Raw genomic sequence first — 24,919 nt, 5'->3', positions numbered from 1 at the left:
GTTTTGAGATTCAAAAAGTTAAAGCCCCTGCACCAGCTCTGCTAATGCCAGCATTACAACATGTTTTATATATATTAAGGTGGGAATCTAATAAGCTCTTAAGCAGCATTTTTCTTTCTTTGCCTATCTGTAAATTTCAATTATTATCAATAGCAATATGCTTTCATCAGTTTTTGTGTATACAGTGAAATCAATGTTTACCAACAATTACCCATCAAAATCTAATCCTTCCAAACCTACCTATATAGACCAGTTGCTCACTTATTTCTAGAGCCCTGCAAATCTGCGGATATCCGCGGACCATGTTTGCAGATCGTGGCTTGGATGCGGATACAAATTTTGTATCCGTGAAGGGCTCAACTTATTTCTCTGGTACTCCTAGACCGCCCTCACAACCGTTTTAATCCAGGAGCTGATGGTTTTTCATAGACTTTAAGGTCAGAAGGGACCATTATGATCATCTAGTCTGACCTCCTGCATAACGCAGGCCACAGAATCTCACCCACCCACTCCTGTATCAAACCTGTGTCTGAGCCATTGAAGTCCTCAAATCATGGTTTAAAGACTTCAAGGTGCAGAGAATCTTCCAGCAAGTGACCCGTGCCCCACGCTGCAGAGGAAGGCGAAAAACCCCCAGGGCCTCTGCCAATCTGCCCTGGAGGAAAATTCCTTCCCGATCCCAAATATGGTGATCAGCTAAACCCTGAGCATGTAGGCAAGACTCACCAGCCAGACACCCAGGAAAGAATTCTCTGTAGTAACTCAGATCCCACCCCATCTAACATCCCATCACAAGCCATTGGGCATATTTACCGCTAATAGTCAAAGACCAATCTCATTATACCATCCCCTCCATAAGCTTATCAAGCTTAGTCTTGAAGCCAGATATGTCTTTTGCCCCCACTACTCCCCTTGGAAGGCTGTTCCAGAACTTTACTCCTCTGATGGTTAGAAACCTTCGTCTAATTTCAAGTCTAAACTTCCTGATGGCCAGTTTATATCCATTTGTTCTTGTGTCCACATTGGTACTGAGCTTAAATAATTCCTCTCCCTCCCTGGTATTTATTCCTCTGATATATTTGTAGAGAGTAATCGTATCTCCCCTCAGCCTTCTTTTGGTTAGGCTAAACAAGCCAAGTTCTTTGAGTCTCCTTTCATAAGACAGGTTTTCCATTCCTCGGATCATCCTAGAAGCCCTTCTCTGCACCTGTTCCAGTTTGAATTCATCCTTCTTAAACATGGGAGACCAGAATTGTACACAATATTCCAGTATTTACCACTGGCAGAATTTATTGCAGATCTCCACCTTACATTAACCATAGGTTGGATCACTACATACCTTATTATTGATCTGAAGAACTCTGACCTATACTTTAGACATCACTTTGAAACCATTTACTTATCTGATTTATTCCATATATACAGTAGGTCAGTAGTAACTGTCCTATGTCCATATATCTACTGCTGCTTAGTTTGCAGGTACCTGCTTATAATGTTTTGCATTTCCCTAATGCCATCCAGCCAAAGATCGCAAAGCAATTTACAAACATTAATGAATTGTCACATGACTCTTGTATGGTAAATGAGTGTTAGCCTGGTAAACTGAGGCCAGTAAATGATGCCTCTTTATAAAACTTTAACAACTTAGCATCTGTATATCCAAGCAACCCTGAAGTCATTTTATGTACTTAAGACCACACTTCTTCACATTGAGAAATGCATACTCCATGAGTAGCCCCATTGAAATCAGTAGGGCTACTTGCTGAGTAAGATACTACTCATTATGAGGAAAAGTGGCAGACTATAGCCCCTAGACTCTTGTGGGACTTAACTGGCAGACTTTCAATCTGAAACTGACACAGAGAAGGATTCCCTGATTATCAGACTTGCAATGACCGGTCTGTGTGCTCCTGGCTGAGTTTTGTACATTCCGTTTGGAGTCATTCGTGAAGCCTGATGCATACAGCTGTTCTGAACTTGATGATGTCTGCTAAGGTTTTCATTTCTCACTGAAACGTTAGTTGTGACAGGTCAGTCATTTCTAAAATCCCCCAAGGACCATCACCTGATCCACTGGCCCCATCCCCAACATCCGGCTATGTTCCTGTTTTTGTCTTTTCTTGCTTGCTCTCAGTTTAACATTGCAGGAGTTCAATCTTGTTTAAAAGCTGAAGCTGACATCTCAATGTCTCTCTGGAGAAACTTGGAAATGGCTCCAGCCTGTGGCTGGCTTTGCTTCCTCCTGGTATTAGCCCTTGGATCAGCAGCTTGTGTTACAATATTTTCCCCAGTGCATGTGGTTCTTTTCAAAGCACAGCAAGAATGAAATAAAGTCGCTGGGTTAGAGTTTGGTAAAGGAGCTGTGTTTTGAAGGGGGGCACTTTATACCTTTGGATATAGCTGTATTACTTTGTCTCATATTCTTTGTTCTAATTCTTTCCTACCTGTCAGATCTGTGTACTTCCCCACTCCCTAGTACAGTTTGTACAACATCCTCCTCTTCAGACCTTACCTAATGGCTATCACCCATATGGTCTAAAAGGACAGGATGGATTCCTCTTTGAAGTCCATGAATGATACTTCTTAACTTTACACAGTAATAATTGGTGAGCAGCATGAGACATTCCCTCTTCCTCACATTATCCAGGGGCTGAACCTTCTGCTTCCACAGCAATCCCAGTCCTGATGAGCATGAAACAAGACTCAAATCCAGATGTTTCATTTGCAGTGCAGAGCACTAACACTAGGCCATTAGATCAGCCCCATCACTCAATACATGGTTGTCTCTTAGGCTGATCATTTTGGCATCTCTTCATGACATTTAAGATGCCATCTTACAAATTGATCACTTCATATTACCAAATCCAGTGGCAGAATTTAACATCAAATGGTGTTCTATGCCAAGAGGTGTCTGTTAGTAGCAATGGCTGTGTATTTTGGCTTCTCTATGAACAGAGTTAGAAAACTATCACCTATTTAAGATCTATAATAAAAGCAGTTTTTGCAAGCACTTATCAGGGTGAGTGTTTTTTTGATGGGCAAGTAAAATGTTAATGTTACATTTGTCATTAACATTCGTCTCATTAACAGGCAGCCTGATAGAATTTGTTGCTGGGTTGGTAAATGTTCATGGCAATTTTGCAAGGCTGCTGTAAGTAGGTAGCAAATTTCAACCTAAAAATTGAAATATACTTAATGATTCAGTGTTAGAATTTGATGTACAATGTCAAGGCATGCATGCGCACACACGCTGCTCAAACAGTGAATGGAAAAATGATTTTTGTTTAAATGGGTATTTACTGCTGAGTTATACTGCATTTTAAACCGCTTTAATTTTATTTCTTTTCAGCGTGTGTTGGGTTAAATTATTATGGGCCCTTGAGACTACCACAGATTAACTGAATGTATGTTGAACAGATGGATTGCATTTTAGCTGGTTACATCTGTAATTTTAAGTGACAGCCCTTTAACACAACACAGTTTGTTATTCCCTGCTACTGCAAAAACCACCCCTGGACAATTTGGAGGCGGAATTAAATAAAAGTCTAGAGTAATTTGTCTGGATATTGTTATAAGCATGTGAAGTCACTTGCACGGGCTTTGAAGGGGGTTGAGGATAAATCAATAAGCTTTTTATTTTCAACGAGTGGTTAAATTAGTAAAATGTGCTGCTGGCAATAAAACCTGGAGGACACAGACCTCGACAATTGGATTTTCCCTTTCAGGGTCAAATCAATAGTGCCACTAGGACCCAACTGCTGTGCTGCATATTGTATGGAAATAAGTGATTGACATTTCTGAGTCAGGGAGGCGAGGGAATAAAGTTTGTGTCATACTGAATTACTATGTAGAAATAATCTTAAAATGTGCACCCTATATTTTGTGAATCCTTGTTTTACACTGTTAGGCATGGCAGTTTTTGTATTTTGTTTGATAAAATAGCTTTTTCTGGGTTTATTACTTTGTGGTATGTAAATCGCAGTCGCTTTCTACATGGAATGAATTCAAACTTTAAGGAATGGAACAAACGTCTTAAAATGCAATACATTGTGCCATATTTTATAATATTTCAATAGCCACTTATATATGCCAAGAAGTGCATCTTAATCAGAACTTCTCTTACATGACTTGACATTATGAAATCATTGATAAGACCCCCCTGCCCTCCTTCATGCCCTCTTCAAGACCCACTTCTGCTGCAATTTCTGCAAGACATCATCCTGTCAGTGATGGTTCCGTTGTGTGCCAGCTGGGAATAGCCAGTTTATTTATTTTAAAAATAATAATAGTAAATTTGGTACCTTCAGGAATAACCTAGTTATGCAGTATCTCTCTTTATAACCAGAGGATCTTATTTTCATTTTCTCCTTCCTCTGTCCTCCAGGGTTGCCAAGTGTCCAGTTTTCGATTAGAACATGTGGTTGAAAAGGGAGCTTGGCGGCTCCAGTCAGCACCGCTGAGTGGGCCATTAAAAGTCTGGTTGGGCGGGGCTAGCAGGCTCCCTACCTGGCTCCACGTGGCTCCCTGGAAGTGGCGACATGTCCCTTGGCTCCTAGGCAGAGGGACAATCAGGGGGGCTCCGCAGGCTGCCTCCACCCCAAGTGCTGACTCCGCAGCTCCCATTGGCTGGGAACTGCGGCCAATGGAAGGTGCAGGGGTGGTGCCAGCAGGTGCATGCAGCAGGCAGAGCCCCCCTGGTCGCCCCTGTGCCTCAGAGCCGAGGGACATGTCATGTCGCTACTTCTGGGAAACACCTGAGTGAGGTAAATGCTGCCTGGAGCCCAGACCCCATCCCATGCCCCAACCTCCTCCCCCAGCCCTGAGCCCTCTCCCACACTCAAACTACCTCCGGGGCAGTGGCGGGAGAAGAGTGTTCGGTTTTGTGCGATTAAAAAGTTGGCAACCCTACTGTCCTCCCTTGCCTCCTATTGTTTGTCATATTTTCTTGTTGCACTTGGTCTGTAGATGATAAGCTAACCAGGGCAAAGGTTATTTTGTAATGTGTTAGTACAGCATGTAGCATGTTAGGACTTCGTTCTGACTGGGACCTCTGTGTTCCCATAACACACATAACAATCATAACACTGATCATTAGTGATGGTATCTGACCAGTAATGTGTCACTGGATTGGTGGAAGATGGCTTTATGGAGGTTCTCTTTTTATAGTGCCAGTTGTCTAAGAATAATCCTCTGTATGCTGCCATGACCCTATTAAACTTTTTAATAGAACATTGTTCATGCTGCACCTATGTTGGGTTTATTTTTCTCTCCTTTGGCTGCTACTGCAGTTATATGGATCCCACGTACGCATTGTATAGTTACGATGAGATATGATTCCTTCACTTTGCCCTCCTGCTGAAATTCCAGCCTATGATTGTCAGGGCTGATTATTCTCAACGGACGAAGCAACAGCTATTTTACTGGCTTTTAGTTTCCATTTGATGGGGTTTTGGAATTGTTCTTTCTAAGTTGCTGGTTTTCAAAAATCGCCTTTGAAACACTTCTAATCCTATTGTCCATCAAATAATAAATAAAATTGTTGCAGAAGTAAGCAAAGTTCTTAATCAAATAATTTGTCATGTATATAATGTGTTACCTGGGGAACAAGTACCTCCTAGTTGTACAAGAACTGTGCTCAGGTATGTGCAAATTGTAAGTTGTATACGTAGAGATTTTTGATAGATCTGTTTGTATTTAATTGCACTGAAATTTCCCAGCAACAACTTGTTTTATCTTGTCTAACCTTTAAAGGGCACTGTCACTTTGGTTTACAACATTGTATGTTTAATGTATTTACTCATGTAACTAATAACCCCCGGGCTCATTAAAACTGAAATAATTTTTAAAATCCAATTTACTTGTCAGTTTTTAACCTTTATCCCAGCTGGGGCACTGAAAATCAAATTTCCTTCCTGGTTTTTGTTTCTGCAGTCTGCAAGCAACAGATTATGTTACTACTTTAAAAATAACTGTTTTCACTGATGTATAAAAACAAAATTGAAAATATTTAAATTTAGCTTAGATTTAATATAATTAAATTAGTTTTGAAGAAAAGCCTATTTTCCTGTATGTTCTCTAGCAAATTAGAAATTGCTCTGAACCAAAAATACCTTGAATCCAATCACCTCTTTGACTTGGGGCCTATCTCTCTAGTCAGTGCAATTTTCATCTCATGTGTACCCCTGGATTCTGTGACAGCCAGGTATAATGAATGAAACCATCAGTTGCTATCATGATCCAGAATTGCCAACACTTACTGTTGTGGGGACTGAGCTTCAACTGGTATAAATTGTCAGATGTCTACTGACATCAATGAAGCTCTGACAATTTATACCAGCGTGTGGTGCTTACTACAGTGAGTAGTCCCACTCCACGTGATATTTCCAGGATCAGGCTCATAGTTTTATTTTTCTGGTACACGTATTAAGGTCATAGGTATAGGGGAGGTGAAACTTTGATCATAATGTACAATTAAGAACTCAAAGAAACTCATGACAAGCCTTAATATTTCTGTTAGCCCCATCCACTCTATGGGGCCTGAGTTTATGTTGAAATTTAGACTAGCCACTCTGGGTCAGTAGTGATGTCTTTGTGGTGAAGATAAAGCCGGTGATGATATTTCTTATGGTAATTATGAGTAAGTAGGAAAGGGCCATTTGGCTTTCAGTCATCTGGGCAATTAGCATTTTCTAGTTAAATAGTATTCTTAAGTGGACTTACCTGGCTTGGGCATTGAATTACAATGGCCAAGAGACTGCAAATTTTAGATAATTTATTTAGTGCCTACATATTTTTTTAGAATTCAGGGAAAAGTTAATTTAAATCTACAGGAGAAGTTAATGGTGAATGTACATTAACACTGTACTGTGTTGCAGAGAGAAGTTCTGTGTAAATCATGTAGTAGCCTTCGAAAAACATGTAAATGGATGGTACAGCTGGGCTGAGGAGGTAGTGTTTGGATCCTGATTAGGCCGGGATTCTGGTTTGAGGCTGAATCAGGGCTGAGGTTCAGTTTGGGGTTTAAATTTCCATGTCACCTAAATCTTTCAGGCTGTTCTTGTGAGATTTCAGCTGCCCCATAGCCTTAAAATGAGCCTCTTAAGGTTTTAGATCCTACTTGCAACAGAAGTCTTCTTTCCCACCCCCAATCCAGAGACACGTCTTTGGGGTTCTGGGGTTGGCCCATCTCCAGTTAAGTGAACATTTTAAGTTCTGTTTCCCAGACCAGACAAGCAGAAAACCCCAAAGCCCAACTTTGGAACTGGTAAACAGAAAAATAGTCCTGCTCAGGACTTTATTTCAGTTCACTTAAAAGACAAAAAATCATCCACAGTTTGATTGGTTCAGACACTCATCAGAGGGGTATGCCATTATAAAGCAAAGGATTATACAGGCAAACAAAACGAAGTTGTTTTTATTTCCCCATGAGAGACTCATTGGCACAACCTGCATCCTTCCAGATCTCTCTCAGCTGTGGAAAGGCCGGTTTTACATACTTCCTAGCATGCTTTGTTTAGAGCTGGGGTCACAAAGTCATGGGCTTTGTTATAAACTTCAGAGCTGCTTCCCTGAAACCACTTGCTCCTCACTCTGGAGTTACTATGGCTGCCACAAGAAACTACCTTTCCCAGCAACCTTGCTTTCCTAATACAGAGATGCCAGTTAGGAACCAGTCTGAATCAGCTTTCTCCCTCACTGCTGTGGGGACAGAAGTCTAGCCTACCCTGCAGCCCTGAGCTCCTTGGAGCCATCAGCGCAAGAGCTGTTAGAAATTGCAGACTGATTGAGCCGTTTTTCGCACTGCTGATTCACAGGTATTTTTAAGAGTTGAACCTGGGATAGGGTTGTGCTGCTCAAGAATGTTCCCTTCTAAACTTCAGAGGATCTATCTAACTAACCTGTTGCTGAATAAAATATTAACATATGACCATGCAGACTAAGAATGGGAAATGCTCTTACATCCCATCTGCCTATAACGACAGACAAGCAAATATCCTGAGAGTAATCTTGGGTTAGTAAAAAAGAAAACTAGAGTTTTCAGCAACTCTTCAGGAATAAATTAGAACACTTTTTTCAGCCAAAGAGAATGAAGTAAAGGGGGACTTCATGACTCAGACTCCTAGTAATACCTTGTTGCCGGCTCTTGCGAGTCTTATGCTATTTTCTGTTTATCTTAAATACCCAGCTGCTGCAATCAAAGAACTGCAGGAGAATCTCAACTTTCATTTTTTAAAAGTGAGTTTTTCATTCCTAGTTGTTGCGGAGAAGAGCTTAAAACATGACGTGAAAGCACGCTGAAGGCTCAGAAAACAGAAGGCAAAAAACAAGAAGCCAACAAAATTTATTATTTTAGAAACAGCTCATGATTCTTAATCCACTCTTATGATTTGTGGGTGCTTTACCAATTAATAGAAATAGACCCAAGCTGCAGTTTGGATCTGAAGCTAAACATCCTTAAAGTTTGGGGTGTTTCACTGCGGGGGGTAGGGCTTGGTTCTGCTAGCTATAGGACAGCCTTGTTCTTTGAAGTTCAATATGGCACCTGCCAATACCATAAAAGGGTCCTAGATTTCAGAAAATACATCCAGCCTTCTGATGTTCTGATCTTGGGAGAGGCTGGTTTCCGATATGACCTCGTTCGCATTGAAAACTGAGTAATGAGCTGTTTGAATAGGATCCCATAAGTGTCACTTCCTGTATCAAAATTATTTTTTTCATGGAAATTTCATTACGAAGTAACATGGAAAACCGTAATCTCTGTGAAATGATTTATGATTTGCAGTTAATGGCCACTTGGTTGGTTAACGGCCTCAGGTGTAAAGCTGACAGCATTACCATTAATTGTTCTAATAGCTTATAGTTAAGGGAGATTGGTACCATATGTTGTTGTTCTTACCTTTATTGTTTTAAGCAAGGGTTAGTTCGGCTGTTAAAATCGTTAACTGGATCTCTCCTAGGAGAAAGGAGGATTTATTATATACCAGCCCTCCCTGGTGCTCTGAAGGACACCAACCTTTCTGGACAGTGTAGTTTCTTTATTCTGCTGTTCTTTTTAGTGCCTCTCCTCTCACATTGGCTTCCATACACAATGTAATGTCTTGGGGGGAGGGAAGGGGAGGAGACTTACAATTTCTTTCAGACTCCTCTGTTTCAAAATCCATATCCAGCTCCAAGCATTTAACAAGTATTACAACCTCCTTGTTGTCTAAGGCTTTGTCTACACTTGCGGTGGCGTGTACATGTACATGTAGTTACATGCGGCACTGGAAAGCAGGCTGCGTCCACACTGAGCTACACGTGGAGATGAATGGCTCTGATAGTTGGTAGGCAGCGGGACATTACACTGCTAAAAACAGCAGTGTAGACATAGGAGACACTGCTTGGGCGTGTAGAGAACTGTGTAGGGAATATACCCTAAAGTTCTAGCATGTCTGTACTCACCTAAGCAGCGCATCACCATCTACACTGCTCTGTATATCCATGCTACGGCAATGTCTGTGCACTACACGCTGCCATAAGTGTAGACATAGCCTAATACAAGTGCTTACTACACCTTGTAGAAATAAGTTACACTCTATTTACCATTTGCTTATTGTCAACTAAGTTCCAGTTGTAGGGCCAGATTTCGTTTTCATGTACTCCTGTTCATTTACTCCTGTTGTAATAATGGGAAGACTGTGGGCTTGTAACACTGAAAATAGAATTTGGCCCATAAAATCTTTTTAATACTGGTGATTCATGAGCCGTAAAGAATACAGCTCCATTGTTGGAGCCCAGGTTGAATTTGAAGAGCTTTCATTTGGGGGTGGGGGGTGGGAGGAGTCTTACTTGTAGTTGATTTGCAAATCACTGGGACAGTAAACATTCCAGCTCATTTTTAGAGTCATATGTGAGTGCGCTCAAAGCTCAAAATTGCTTCATATTTTATGAATCCTGATGTCTTCAAAACCCTCGGCTAATAGAAATGTTTGTAATTTTTACAATTCCAATAGAAAACAGCTGCCTTTAAACAAACATTTTCCATCAGTGTATGCAACTCAAATAATGCAGCATTGAGGATCTGAAAGTAAAACTGGCTGGCTGGATTTTCGTTGTCCAAGCTGAGAGGAAATGCCAAAACTAAACAAATAAAAGAAATATTGATGCACACTCAGGATTTTAAGAATTCTGTGATCTTGTTAGAGGGAGGCAGTGTGGCCTAATGGATAGAGTATTGGACTGGGACTCTGCTTCTATTCCCAGCTCTGTAATTGGCCGGTTGTGTGGCTCGGGTAAGTCATTTCACTTATGTGCCTCAGTTTCCCCATCTGTAAAAGGTGGATAATGATACCAACCTCCTCAGATCTACTGATGAAAAGCTCCATATAAGAGCCTTACTATTTACTATATAAGACTATTACTATTATTAATATCTAAGATGATGCTAATAGCATGGGTAAAGATAATTGTTCTTTAGCTTAAAACCAGGTCAGAGAAAAGTAGGTACAATCTCTTGCATCAGATGGAATCTTTTAATCTGAATTAGAAAATCATGGTTTGATATGATGTTCACAGTTTGGGCCCATTTCTTATGTTAGTAACAACTAATCAAAGATTCCTGCATGCCACCTCACAGAGAATAAAATCACACAACTAGAAGGGAAACTAGTCATTGAAATACTGAGTGATGTAATCAAATAATAATTTGCAGGAGGAGTGTGTGGGAATGCTAACTACATAAAGTTTAGCCCCAGTGCCTTTTGTCTCTGTTGGTTAAATAGCAAGAGATCTGATGATCAGACAAAGACAACAAGAATTCTTTATGCATTCCTGCCTCAGTGCCGCTCCATGCGCTGGATGATTGAAACAAAATTTTCCTTTGCCAAGGAACTCAGTAGTAAGAGACAAGTTCATTAACAGAATTGTCACAATTTGCATCTGCCAAAGAAGACAATGCATTATGGAACTGATTAGCAGAGTATAATATTCCGGCCATGTGCTGTGAAATCTAATGTGTTTTGCACCTGTTGGCAACAAGTGGAAACAAACTTTTGTTTAGCATGTCTTGAAAATATGTGTACCGTACAGCATTTGGATAATGACTCAGCAAACAGTCAGTCCAAGTCATAAAACTTGATGCAATGTAGTGTTTGGTTAAATTCTTGTTTCCTAACATCACCAAAGGTATCAGCTGTGGTATTAACACATTTCTTCTTTGTGCAAACTAACCATTGCTTTAAACATTTGTTGTTTATTTAAGTTGAGAGCAGAGAAAAGATGAAACATATTGCACCCAAAATGGTTTTAAAAATTCCTTCCAATTCCTCCCTAGACACTGCTAGATCAGTGAATGATTTCCTTACCCATTCAGATTCAGTTTTCCTTTTGTGATGGTTCTCAAAGTGCAGAAATAACAATCCAGTAGTTTAAGGGTGTGTGTGTTTGGATGAATCGGTAGCTCTTTCTAGAAATGTGTGTGTGTGTGTGTGTGTGTGTATATATATATATATATATATATATATAAAGAGAGAGAGAGACACACACACACACACATACAGTGTGCTTTATTTATAGTCTTTGCTATGGCTCTGATTCCCATAATATCTGAGACACTAATGAATTTATCTTCGCAGCATCCTCTGAAGTAAGATGGGAAATGGAGACAGGCAGGTTAAGGCACTTACCAAAGGTTAGGGGGAGATGGGTAGAGAATCTGGATCTCCTGAGTCCCAGTCCAGTGCATGAAACACAAGACCATCTTTTTATTCGGGGGAGGGGAAAGAGAGAGAAATAATGGTGTTGTCCCAAATGAGTGCAAATTACCTTCATGCTAGGTCACAAAATATTCATGAATCACATGGTTCTGCAATTTATCCCATGAATGTCATCTCTGTGGTGTACTTACCGTGCACCTTTGACCACTGCACCTGCCCTCTGTCTGCCAATCCATCTCCTCAGGACCCATTCTGGCACTTCAAGGCCCTGCTCAGCTTCAAACTGCTGACAGTTTTTGAAAAATGGAACCTGCCAAAGTAACGTGACCTCCTGTTCTCCATCTATTGTGGGGATTTCCCCACACCCCCCAAAATTAAAATTACACTTGCCCAAGACCCATGATGGGAAAAATTAGTATTTAGGCAGGGTGTCAGCTCTCCTGTACCTAAAGAATTACAGCTTTTCAGTCCAATTTCTCACAGCAGTGCAGGAGATCACTTTAATAACTTTCTTTCCTCCTCCCCTCCCCCCAATCCATCCTTAAAATGTCCAGACCCATGAAATAATTTGATGAATTATTTAAATTAACCAGGCATACCAAAATGGCCCACATAGCTTTGGTCAACATGCTGCAGCTGTAAATCCAGAAAAATAGCAGCAACTATGGGTTGAGCGCTATGTGAACAAAGGTCTTGTCAGGAGGAAAGGTGTGATTGATGGCTATGCCCAGGCATCACTTTGCATTCATTTTTATTAGTATCGTGAGACCCTTAAGTCCTACGTTAACCATCATTATAAGAGACCATTGGTGTATCTCAGTTGTAGAGTCTGTAGCCATCTTCAAAGAGTGATTTATGTCTCATGTGAGACTTCACCTTGTGACCTCCTTAACTGCCAGCATGCCGAAGCCTTGCGAATGAATAGAGCTATGTATTTTGTGTGATTTAATTGATTTGGATTCTTGACTGACTCTTGTTTACAATTTTCCATTTCATTTAGGAGGTCCTCCAGCAGCTGATCGTTATGCATTTACCAAACGTTTTAACGATTGGCAAAGATCCTCTTTCCGGTGAGTAATTTGGGTAGTTTTTTCCTTCGAGTTGTACACAACATTGTTAGTTCCATAAATTTTTTTCTTTTGATACTGTACATGCAGTTTCCCAAACTAGGACTAATCTGGGGGATGGGGAGAAGAGAGAAAAAGCTAATTCTTTGTGGCCCCTATTACCATAGTATATGAGTGCCTTGCAATTTTTTGTGTGTGTATTTATCCAGAAATTACCTTGTGAGATGAAGAAGGCTTATTAGTTCTATTTCATAGATGGGAACTGAGGCGCATAGAGACTAAGTGACTTGCCCAAGATAACACAGGAAGTCTGTGGCAGAGCACAGAATTGGCCCTGTCTCTTGAGTCCTATACTAGCACTCTAGCCACTGGCTCATCCTTCTTCTTGTGGAAGATTGGCTCTGGACCCACTCCCCATGTGCTCCCATAGCTGGTAAAGAGCAGCGAGGGTTTTCTTGGAAGCTACCTTCCTTGGGTCTCTGCTCCAGTGCAGCTCGTGGTGTAGGCTGACATGGGAATGTCTCTTGGCCTGCTGTGTTCCTGTCCTCTGCTCCTGTAGCACTCAGCTCAGTCGTGAGAGCACACATGAGCGTGGTCCCACAGAGCCAGCTGCGGATGCTTGCACCAAGAGCAGTGCTGGCTGAGTAGCCATTTGCTAAGTGGTGGCATGTGCTGTGGTGAAGGGGCTGCCACCAAGAAGGTGGGGGAAGAGGCAAAAATACACAAGACAACACGGAGAAAGGGAGAAAATGAAAAGGAGTAGAGGGGATCAGGGAAAGGAGAGAATAGATGGGGGTGGGGGAACGGGACAACAGATGGTTAGCAATCATGCCAGGCGTTTTGTTAAGGGACACCAGGGCAGAGACCCTGCCCTGCCACTCCATCGCACGGAGAATACCACCAAAATAAGTTGGGAACCACTGAGCTAATGTTTGACTTTCCCAGTTCATTGCTGGGGTTTAGAATATTGAAATTGATCTTTCCCAGCCTGCACGTCTCTAAAATTATGGGTTTTCTTGTTAGGTTTTGACTTCATGCCAAATGCCCATTTCCTTAACCTCCTTGCAAAAGCCAAGGAAGAAATACCAGTTTTACCTTAGAAGGAAAATTGGATAGCCAGTGTTGATTGAGAACAATGTGGTGTAACAAACATCTCACCAGAATAATAAGCATCAGCATGAGCTTTCTTTTTGCTGTGCTTAGCAGCAGTGTTTGGGTGTTTTGTTTTATTTTTAGTCAGAAAATAAATCTACCCTCCAGTCCATGGACCACTACAGTTTGTACTCCTGGCACCTTTGCAGTTACGATTGCCACTTGCCCAGCATGCCCACAAAAGAGAGTGTAAGGTCTGCAAGCCCCTCTCCGCCCCTTGGAGGCTACCTGAATGGCCAGGCCCAGTACAACAGGGTGAACAGGCATGGGGGTGTGCTGTGTGCACAGAGAACAGGTGAGGGCAGAGCCTTGACTCCATCCATCCAATGCACCAGACAGCAGAGATGTCCAGGAGCAAAGTGGGAGTTAATCTGCTGTTGGCCAAGAGTAGGCTCGGATTACTTCTTCCTTCCCGTCAAAGGTGAGTTGTGCATCAGAGAGTCGTTCTTGGTCTGTCCCTGGGGCAGCTCAGCTACACAACACCCCGCGCCCAGGGCAGATTGTGAAGTTGCTGTCTCCCTTTAATATATGGCCAGTGTAGTCTGTGAGTTACATACTGCAAAACCCACCTCAAGTACTTCTGTTCTCTGAGCCACTGTTCTTCTGGAAGTAGATGTAGCTGTGTTGCTTTCTACCTTCAGAGGTCACCAGTCCTCATCCTTCTCCCCTCTCCTCCTATCTCGTAACCTCCCTCCCAGAGCAACTTTGAGATCCATCTTAGGAAAAGGCTGACTGGCCTGTCTTCCTGGCCTGATGTGAACAGCAATTGACAAAAAGGTACCACGGTAGGTTTTCAAATCCCTTCACAGTGGAAGCTGCATTTAGAATGTGAACCTGATGGATATCTGCATTTAGATACCACTTGATATTAAACAGTCCTGCCACAGTGTTTGGTGAGGAGATCATTGCTGTGGGAGTCCGGTTGGTGTAGAACTCTCTTCCCCCGCCTGAAATCAATCTCAGTCCTTCTTTCCCCACTTCTAACAAGCACCTGAAATTTTTCTTGTAGAAAAGTCTTGCTTTAGAATGGCCACTGTTGGCCCATATTCATTACTTTCCAAACTTCTTCTGTTACAACCACTCACTTGCTTAATCCCTTTGAAGTTTTTTAGAAGGTGGATTTTAATTAATTTGGTATGACAAGTAGGCGGACACTATAAGTGTTATTGCTAATATTATACAGGAGTGTACACTGCGGTAGAGGCTTGGTAATGCAAAAGTGGAACAGCTTGAAGGCTGAAAGCAATGGGATTGGTGGGAAAATTTGAAGTTATTATTTAATATTTATATTATCATAGCACCTAGGAGCCCTAGTCATGCACCCCACTGTGATAGGTGCTGTACAAAAACAGAACAAAAACACTGACCTTTAAATATAAGACAAGAGGTAACAAATGGATACAGACAGGTAGTCAAGGGGAGTACAAGGAAACAATGGTTTCAACACACCGGTGCCCTAGCTGTTGTTAAGTTTTTTTGTAGGCATCACAGCAAAGGAGTGTTTTGGAGAGGAATTTGAAGGTGGATAATGAGGTAGTTTTGCAGATGTTTACAGGGAATTTTTCTCAACCATGAACGGCAGCTTGGGAGAAAGCATGAAGGTGCTTGTTTGAAAATTTAACGAGTGGGCGATGGAGGCTCATATCATGGGCCAGTCAGAAGTGGCAGTCAACACTTTGTTAGTGAGTGAGAGATGATAGGTAGGGTGGGGCTAGGCCTTTGACAGTGGAGACAATAGGTATGTTTGTTACAATAAAGAGGGAGCCAGGGAAGGGATGCAAAGAGAAGGATAGCATGGTCAAAGCAAAATGGTACAAGAATGATCTTTGCAGCAGCATTCTGAACGAATATGAATGAGGCAAGATTGCATTTGCCAAGGACAGAGAGTAGGCAGTTGCAGTAATCAAGATGTAACATGATGAGGGATAAGCGCTTCAGCGGTGTGGAATGATAGGAAGGGCTGTATCTTAGAGGTGTCATTCAGAAAGAATCTCAAAGATTTAAACATAGCCTAGACAGAGGTCAGATTCAAGGGTGGAGGAAAATGAAACAAGGAGAGAAGCAATAACCGTATCGGTGGAAGAAAATGGGGAGAGAGAGATGCAAGGAAGAGAGGGGTGAGAGTAGATAAGAAATCAACCACACTGCTGCACTGGAAATCATAGAGGTGATAAGGCAGTGTGACAGGCAATAGTTGGAAAGGGGGAACTCCGCAAGAGAGAGATTAGAGAGAGAGAGCAGAGCTTGATGAAGACCAAGCTGAGTCCTTTTCATGACTGGAAGAGTTGAACCCGGGCTCCACATGCGATGAAGAAGTGAGGATGAGGAAACGTGAAGCTAAGGGGTCAGAGGAGTCACCAACATGGAAGAAGAAGTTACTGAGGATGAATGTGGGAGACCGTCAGGAGAAGAAGAGAGAGATGGGTTGAAATCAGAGAGGAAGGCTGATGTTTGGAGGAGTTGGGTGGATGGTAAACAGCAGCAACATGGAGGGGGAGAGGAGAGGAGTCAGCTGCAGTGCTGTTCAAAAGAGGAGATAGAGTGGGAAGGGGGAGAAGGGAGGAGTTGGAAGTGACAGGAATGGAAGAGGGGAAGCCCAACACCCCCAGCAGGGCCTGATCCAGGGCAGGGAGTGTGAAAGAAGGAGAGGCCTCCATAAGAGAGGACAGCTGCTAAGGCCATGTCAGATGAAGGAATCCTGGTTTCTGTGAGAACCCAGAGCTGGAGGGAGCGAGATATGAAGAGGTCATGGACGGATGTGATTACTTTAGAGATGGAATGGGTATTCCAGAGACAGCAAGAGAAGGGGAGGAAAGAGGAGGATGGGTGTGAGGTTAAGAATGATGGCATAAGAGGGTGGGGATGGAGATGGAGGGAGGGCCCAGACTGGGGCAAATGTCATCAGAGGTAAGGAAGAGGAGGCAGAAGAGGGTGTAGATGTGGGATCTGGGTTTGTACTGATGGGAGCAGGGGGAAATCAGGAGTTAACTAACATTGGTAAAGGGTCTGTGTGTTTTCCTGGAAAAGGGAGATGTTGAGACAGCCATATTAGTAGGGGAAATAAATCAGATCTCATATTTAGATTCCTGGAATTTTGCTTAATTTAAAATAAGTAAATAAATAAAAGGATGATTTGTTTTGCTCAAACTGTGAAAGGTTTCTGAGTCCCTTCTGCCTTCATAGAGTCATTAATTCAAAGCCAGAAGGGACAGTCACTCTTGTATTGAGCCCAATTTGTGTTTCCCTAAAACACATCTTCCAGAATTGCCTGTTTGACAATTCAGAGTGTGAATTTTCCTTTGCCTTTGGTAAGATGTAGACCAAAGTGGTGTTATATATGTTAAAATGGGGATCTTGGTAGTAAGCGAGAATACTTATATCCCTTAAATACTCATTCACGTATATATGTGAGTGTTTCAGGCCACTGGAACTGCTATATTGTTCTTAGAAGTACAGTCCCACCTCCTGGACTTAACACTTCAAACAATGGCATAACAGTTTTCAGTGGGACAGTGCTTATGCAATGGCACATGTTCACTGGGTTTAGAAGATGTAACCCTTCCCTGTGTCCTCTAAATATTTTTTCCAGTCCATGCTAATTTCATCTGGTTCAATTCAGATGAAGATGAGGATAAATATTTAAAAAAAAGAAAAAAAAGCCTGTGCACTGAATTGTTGAACTTAATAGTTGCTGAAAAGTAAGGAACTGAAAAAAATCTGTGAGTTCATAGCAGTGGAAAACTTCTGAGACACATTAGACAATGCTGCTGGGAGATACAGGATTGGTTCTCTCTTTACTGCTTTGTACAATATACAGTTGTTAGAGCATTACATTCACATGTTGCCATCTTCTTCCCTTTGGAATATTTTTTCCCCCCTGTGGTAATGCTCACTGTACAATCTCATCAATTCATTATAATTCCACATATCCCAAGGCACCAATGGGGGAGCTGTAATGAACATAATACACCATGGCTGTCTTTCATAATTTCCTCTTTGCGCGCGCACACACACACACACACACACACACACATGTTTCTGTAACTTACTTCGTTTCTTTTTCTCAGTTGCCCGGCAACCTTCACTTACACCCTAACACACACAGTGCTGATACTTGAGAAAGTGATGGAAATGAACATTTTGAAACGTGCACTTTTTTTTTTTTAACTGAGCCTTTCAGGGTTTTTAGCTTCACTTCCTCCAAAAGATTAAAAATAGTGACTTAATTTACTAGACCTACAGCTCATTTCCGTCCTCTGGAAACACTTTGCAGGTTTAGTACATTTTTCAAATTAAAGGCCGTTAAGTCCTTGCACGGGAGTGAGCCAAAAGTCCCTGCTAATAAATGTCTGTAGAAAATGTTTTTCATTATAATCATAAAAGATTTAGTCTCCCACTGGTATATTTTTTTCATGCCTGATTTCCTTCCTTATTTTGTTTCATAACTGTCCAAGGAGACAAAGGCTTGTAAAATATGTTGTACAGTTTTTCCCTGTTAATAACAAAGCTCTGTCTCTAAAATGTTAACTGTAGAGTTCAGGCTTATATAAGTTGGGACTCTGTTCTGACTGGAAGAAATGAGTGCTGATGTGTTTTCCCACGTTTCACCTGCTCCACTGTCTGCTGGATGTTTACCCCTGCACACGAACACATTACAGCTCCCTGTTTTCTGCTGAGGAAATTTAATACAGAGTAGGAATGTGAATAAATAAAATGTATCAACTCAGAATCTACCATTTCTTCTGCACTCTCTCTTTCTCATCTCTCTCTCCGGCTTCCTCTCCTCCTCCCCTCATTTATCTCTCTTATTTTCTCTTTACCTTTATCCTCCTTTTTGTTGTTGTCTCCTAATCTCCTTCTCCCCTCCCCCCGAATCCTACCATCTGTTTCTCACCCTCCCTCTCCTTAGAGACCATGGGGGTGTTTTGGGCCCACAGCACAGAGAGAAAAATCCCAGAGCACAGGATTTCTTCCTAAAAGCCCAAAGGCCCTTTCCCACTGTTGAGAGCAGATGGCCTTTCTGCAAATCCTCAGGTCACTGGCTACCTCACTGGCTCAGAGACCTAGCATAGGAACAGCTGCCCTGGAATTTTCAGCAAGGTGGAAAATGCTGTTGTGTTGAATTTAGAGCCCTTCTCTTTGGTTGCTGGTTCAAGTCCATTCCAGGTCCGTCGTTGGTTGACCCACGCGATATGAGTGTGTACATCTCAGTTCAGTTCCTACTAGACATTATCCACATCGCAATGTGGCAGTCTTCTTGGCCATCTCAGCAAAGATCCCAAGGGCTGGATTGAGCTGGGCACTGTTTTCTCAACCACACAGGACAGCGTTGAAACACTTTGGTGAAGCAGCCTAGGGACGCTTGCCTACGACTGCTCATGCTGTGCCTTTCCTATGGATGTAGGACTTCAGTCTCCAGTTTTATCAGCATGGTGCCTTATGGCTTCACCACCTCATTATGTTAATGCAAATCAACCCTTTAGAAAGCACTGCAGGAGTGTGTGCTGTGGAGGAAGCATTATTAAATTGGGTATAAAGAATAGTTGTTTTTGTTCAGTGTATATTGTATCCCAAATGTACATGATACTGTACATAAATCCCAGGTCTGTCACTGTGTTGTTTTAATCCCAAGTGTACATAGTATTGTACTGTTTTAGTTCCAGCCAGTGACTTGCTCTGTAATCTGGTATAAGCCACTTAACTTTTCTGTTCCTCAGTTTCCCCGTTGAATTGAACTAAATGTGGCTCTTAAAACTTTAACACATTATCTTTAAAACATTTGTGCAGCCTATAGAGTAAAACTATTAATATACCTCATGACCTTCAGAGTTCATATAGTGAAGACCTAGCCAGACTGGATTAAGTAACATCTACACCTTTTGGGTTAATTGGTTGTACACTTACTAGCTAAAATCAATCACATTATTTTTGGAAAACTTTGTTTCATTGGTGGCAACTACAGGTATCATCACAACTAACTAGGATAGGTATTTGCCTCGGTTGCCATACCAGTAGGCATACTGATCAATGTTAAACATAGATTTTTGATGAAGTATTGTATATGAGCTAATACTGTAAGCTGTAGTAAGGCTTGCAGGTAGTTAAGTATGTATTTGATGGTACTCTATAGTGATTAGAGTGCAATGATCATAGTTATATCTCGATACTTATCACTTATTGTCGTCAAACCACCAACAGTATTCATGGCATTCCGCAATCCTGTCTTTACAACAGTGCAATAGACAAAGTATTTTAATGGTGCCCTCTTTTCATAGGGATATAGTGATAACTTCCTAATGCAGATAAGCAATTAGTCACACTCCTTTGATGTACTTGAGAGTGTTTTGAATGTAGATATGGCGGCTATGGCCGATTATTGTCATCGGTGGCGCCTGATTAATAGTGGAAGTAAGACTGTGTCTAGTGTCTTCCATTTATATCATGCACAAGCAGGCAGAGAGCTGAACATCGTTTTCAGTGGTCAGTGAATAAAGCATGATTCACACCTGCTCTATCTAGGCATTACTTTGGATAGAACTCTCACATATCATGACCATTGTACAAAGTCAGCAACTAAGATCAAAATGCACAACAACCTGCTTGGAAAACTGGCCAGAATGACATGGGGTGCCAACGCCCAAATATTACACACTTCAGTCTTGGCACTGTGTTATTCAGAGGCAGAGTACTGCACTCCAGTATGGGCTCGCTCATCTCACACAAGGATGATCGACATACAACTTCATTCCAACATGCGTATTATTTCAGGCATACTTACATCTACCCCTCTACCACGATTACTGGTACTTTGCAATATTGCTCCACCCAGTGTTCGCAAAGAGGAAAGCACAGCAAAGCTTGTGATGAAATTGTGTGATATACCACTTCTACTGTTAATTAAAGATTTGTTTAATCCACCATATGGTTGTCTGCCCTCACGGCACTCATTGTGGATAAGTTTACCAGGTGAGGGATTTACAGTAGAGGATGTAGGGCAAGCTTCATGGTTCGCAGAGAAAGTGACAAATAATTGTCTTGGACCCCACACAATGTCAACCTGGGTTTGATTTACCATGACGGTAATGGAGTCTTCTCAACTAGTTTCGTATCAGACATGGAATTTGTGCTGCAGCAGAATTTCGGTGGCACTTTAAATACAGTACACTATGTTAATGTGGACAGCCACAAATCATCACACATTTTGTTGAGGACTGCAAAATTACTCAGCTTCCTGGAGGTCTTCATGTTTTGAACATTGTTGATAAGAATGCTGAGGCTTGGCTTGACCTGATTGCATATGCCAAATAAATAATGCAGAAGCAAACAAGATTTCTAATTTAGATGCATGTTCTGCTCTTCCTGGAATGTAAACTGTTCGTTTCAAAATTGTCCTAGGTTTGTCCTATTAGATGTGTGAGATGCCTGGGCAATATCTGTAAAACTGCGGGAATTTTTCAATGACACATTTTTTTTTATCAGAAAATACTGATATGTCAAAGCCAAAACCATGTCCATTTTGATTAAAGTTTTGTCAGGAAGGTTTCTCAGGCCCAGGAATGGAATTTCTGGTCAGAGAGAATGACCCCAGAAGAACCCCAGTGACTAGGCCATTCACTTGGGATCTGGGAGACCAAGGTTCAAGTCCCTGCTCAGAGTCTGCTCTGAAACTGATGTGGAATGATGCCAAAACCTCCATTTTTTTTTATTAAATTAAATTCTTGTTTTCTGGCCAGTGCTAAATATCTGCTTAGAGCAATAGTGACTGACTGGACCAAATAGTTATCAGACACTGGCTTCAAAATGTGTAGGCCCCCATTCCTGTAAAAGGAGTATTTTGTAAGCACAAGGAGAAAGCTCACTTTAAACCCATACAGGATCAGCTGATTCACCTGAGACAGCACTTGCTATATAGTAAGTTTCAGCTGCATTTGGTGGGAGCATGGAGAATTGTTTATGTTCCTGTTGTTAAAACACCTCATAACAAATCCTCCTGTATTGTCAGTCAATTTTACATAGGGTCTTTCATGGTATAATAGGAGACACAGAAAAAAAAATTAATTAGGAAAATTTGATTGTAAAGCCACAAGAATTGGCAAGTGTACTTAGAAGCAGAAATATTGTCTGAAACTACACCTCTACCTCAATATAACGCTGTCCTCGGGAGCCAAAAAATCTTACCGCGTTATAGGTGAAACTGCATTATATTGAACTTGCTTTGATCCACCAGAGTGTGCAGCCCGCCTCCCCCCTCTCCCCCCGAGCACTGCTTTACCACATTATAGCCGAATTCGCGTTATATCGAGGTAGAGGTGTACTTTTAACTCAGTTCATTTTTGGTATTGACTACATTTCATTTGATTGTATCCCTCAGAATAATGTAGCATTATTTTATTTGTGCAAAATTGTGGATTCTATGTGTACCCAAAAATTCAGTTGTACAAAAGAGAGTGAGTCATGAATACTGTAACACTGTGTGTTTATGTAGGAAGGATGTTAACCCTTTTTGAAAAATAAGTTTTAAATAGCCTGAAGGGAAATAAAAATATACCTGTAAGATAGCCTGGGATCTGGCAGGGTTTACAACTATATGTTTTCTTAGAAGACTAGAGCTCTACTTATGGAGCCCTACTGATAAATCAGATCTTATACATATCAGGCACTGAGAATTTATGTGAAGCACTCTTTAAAAACTATTTATTTCTTTTAAAATTGTTGTTTTTTCTTTAAACAGACAAAGCATTCTGTTCTCAGGTTGTCCTGGAAAATTTAGCTAACAAAAATGGTTTATTTAGACACTTCGGGGCACTTTTGTTAAAAGAAAATAGGGAGGGGGGAAAAAAGCCCAATAATTCTTTCACTAGAGCTCTTCCCCTATTTTAACAGTAACTTTGGTTGGTCTGCATTGCAAGATTCTCAGGTTGAAACTCCACCCCTTTGCTAATTTAGGTCAGTGTGCCTTCTTTGTTAATCTGAAATGCTGGGTTAGCATAATTGATTAATCAATTTCACTCCAGTTCTCTACTGTCAGTCCTGCAGATGCATGTAACTTACTGCACAGCACAGCCTTACAAGGGCATGGTGGTGTGTTAATACAGTTACACACAAAAACTTCTCAGTGAATAGAGGGAATTTCCTTCCTCTGCCTGTATATAAATATGAACAATCGAACACCCAAGTAGAGAGGTGCAGAATGTGAAAATGTTTATCTCACTATTATACAGTGTGTGAAGAGTGCATACATTTACAGATGGGTAAGAGAGAGAAAGCTATGCATTGCCTATTTTTTCGGCATGGTGTATCTGATGTCAGGCGTTTCCTGGATGTTTCATTTTGAATCTAACTTGCCTCCAGTTTTTTACCAGCTGGACATGCAATTTCAATTATGCCTCAACCATTGGTTCTTCTGATTTCCTCATCCCTTATCTTTACTATATATACCTCTACTCCGATATAACGCGACCCCATATAACACGAATTCAGATATAACGCGGTAAAGCAGTGCTCCTGTGGGGCGGGGCTGCGCACTCCGGTGGATCAAAGCAAGTTCAATATAACGCGGTTTCACCTATAACGTGGTAAGCTTTTTTGGCTCCCGAGAACACTGTTATATCGGGGTAGAGGTGCATAACTTTCTTTGCTCCCCAATGAGGAGATAATAGCCATATTTTAATTTTGCTGAGACAAGATCTGAACTTGGCAATAAGCCAGAGCAATTTCCCTTCCGTAGCACTCTTTTTCTTCACCTAAGAATGAGAATGATACTTGCTGGGTTCTTGGTCACAGCAAGATTCCCTGCAATAGCATCCTGCTTATACCCTTTCTCCCCGCCGGATCCACGAGCGTATGGTAGCCGAATATTCTCTGTTCTACACAGCCCATTTTTTCCCTCTTAGCACATGGAGCATTCACTTCGAAGTGTGTACACTTGGATGCAGAACAGAGACAAAGCTCATTGCTGAAGCATACCACTCTTTGATAGACAATGAATTTAAGTACGCACTAGTATTCTTCAGCATTCTGAGTTTAACTCTGGGGGAAGCTGTGTGGTGATTACTTTTAAAATGTGTAATTTGGGTATTTAGGGGGGTTTTCCTTTTAAAAACAACCCCTCCCCCACTCCTGCTTTGTATTTTTACTTCATCAGAATTAAGGGATCAAGCATGGTGCCTGTACAGGCAAATGCATAAGTGCTTTGCTGGATCTGTTAAGTTAATCTATAACAACCATTTTGCTACATTGAAATCATGTTAAACGGATCTAGATGTGTGTGTATATATTCAAGCACTCAGTTAAATCAAAGGTTATTACTCCAATCCAACAGGGCTTTGCTCTACATTTTGAGATAATCACTTTATGCAAGTATTTTTCGTGACTCATGTTGTGCGTGTGGACTGATTTGCCTCTTTTCTTTCAATGTAGGTAAAAGTATGGATGAAATTAAGAAGATGCTGTTGTTGGTATTGGGCTGTGCTGTACAGGTGAACATGCCTTATGGAATTACAAAATATTTTAATACGTCGTTTGAATCTGATTTTGGTGCTAGAACTAGCAGTGCCAATCAATGATCCAGGTCCCATTATGCAAAGTGCTGTACTGCCCCAGACCGTTTGTGGTCTAGAATTGTAAGACACAATAGATGGATGAAACAGAAAAACCGGGGGAAAGAAGATGGGAGAAAAATTAGCACATTTTGCATAATAAGCTATAGCCTCAGCTTGCCACCTGCCTTGCCACTGTTTGAACCAGTGCTTTGATACATGCTGTCACAATTAGGCAATCCAAATCATTGGCACACAGTAATTCCTGCAGGAGAGAATGTGAGTGTGAACAATCTCCTTAGTCTAAGGATTGTTGTGGGGGAGAGGGAGTTGGTTTGTTTTTGTTCTGGGGTGGTTGTTTGTTGTTGTTGTTACAATATGTAGGAATATAGTGGAGTACATTAGTGCAAAGAGAATAGATAAACCAACATCTAATCACTGTCTTCTAACAAATACTACTCAGCCGCAC

The 24,919-nt window shown here is 41.4% G+C and overlaps 1 protein-coding gene across 3 annotated transcripts in view; it reads left to right on the top strand.

Annotated features, from left to right (window-relative positions):
- Positions 1–24,919, top strand: part of CCDC88C (coiled-coil domain containing 88C) — a 127,967-nt gene that overhangs the window by 42,231 nt on the left and 60,817 nt on the right. For all 3 annotated transcript variants that reach the window (XM_054026747.1, XM_054026746.1, XM_054026748.1), the window contains exons 4-5: positions 12,694–12,763; positions 24,332–24,390. In XM_054026747.1, coding sequence (XP_053882722.1) covers positions 12,694–12,763; positions 24,332–24,390 — 129 coding nt within the window. The remainder of the gene's footprint in view (positions 1–12,693; positions 12,764–24,331; positions 24,391–24,919) is intronic.

The sequence above is a fragment of the Malaclemys terrapin genome, chromosome 4 (genome assembly GCF_027887155.1).
Source record: "Malaclemys terrapin pileata isolate rMalTer1 chromosome 4, rMalTer1.hap1, whole genome shotgun sequence".
Lineage (NCBI taxonomy): Eukaryota > Metazoa > Chordata > Testudines > Emydidae > Malaclemys > Malaclemys terrapin.
This window is presented reverse-complemented; position numbering and strand designations above follow the sequence as displayed.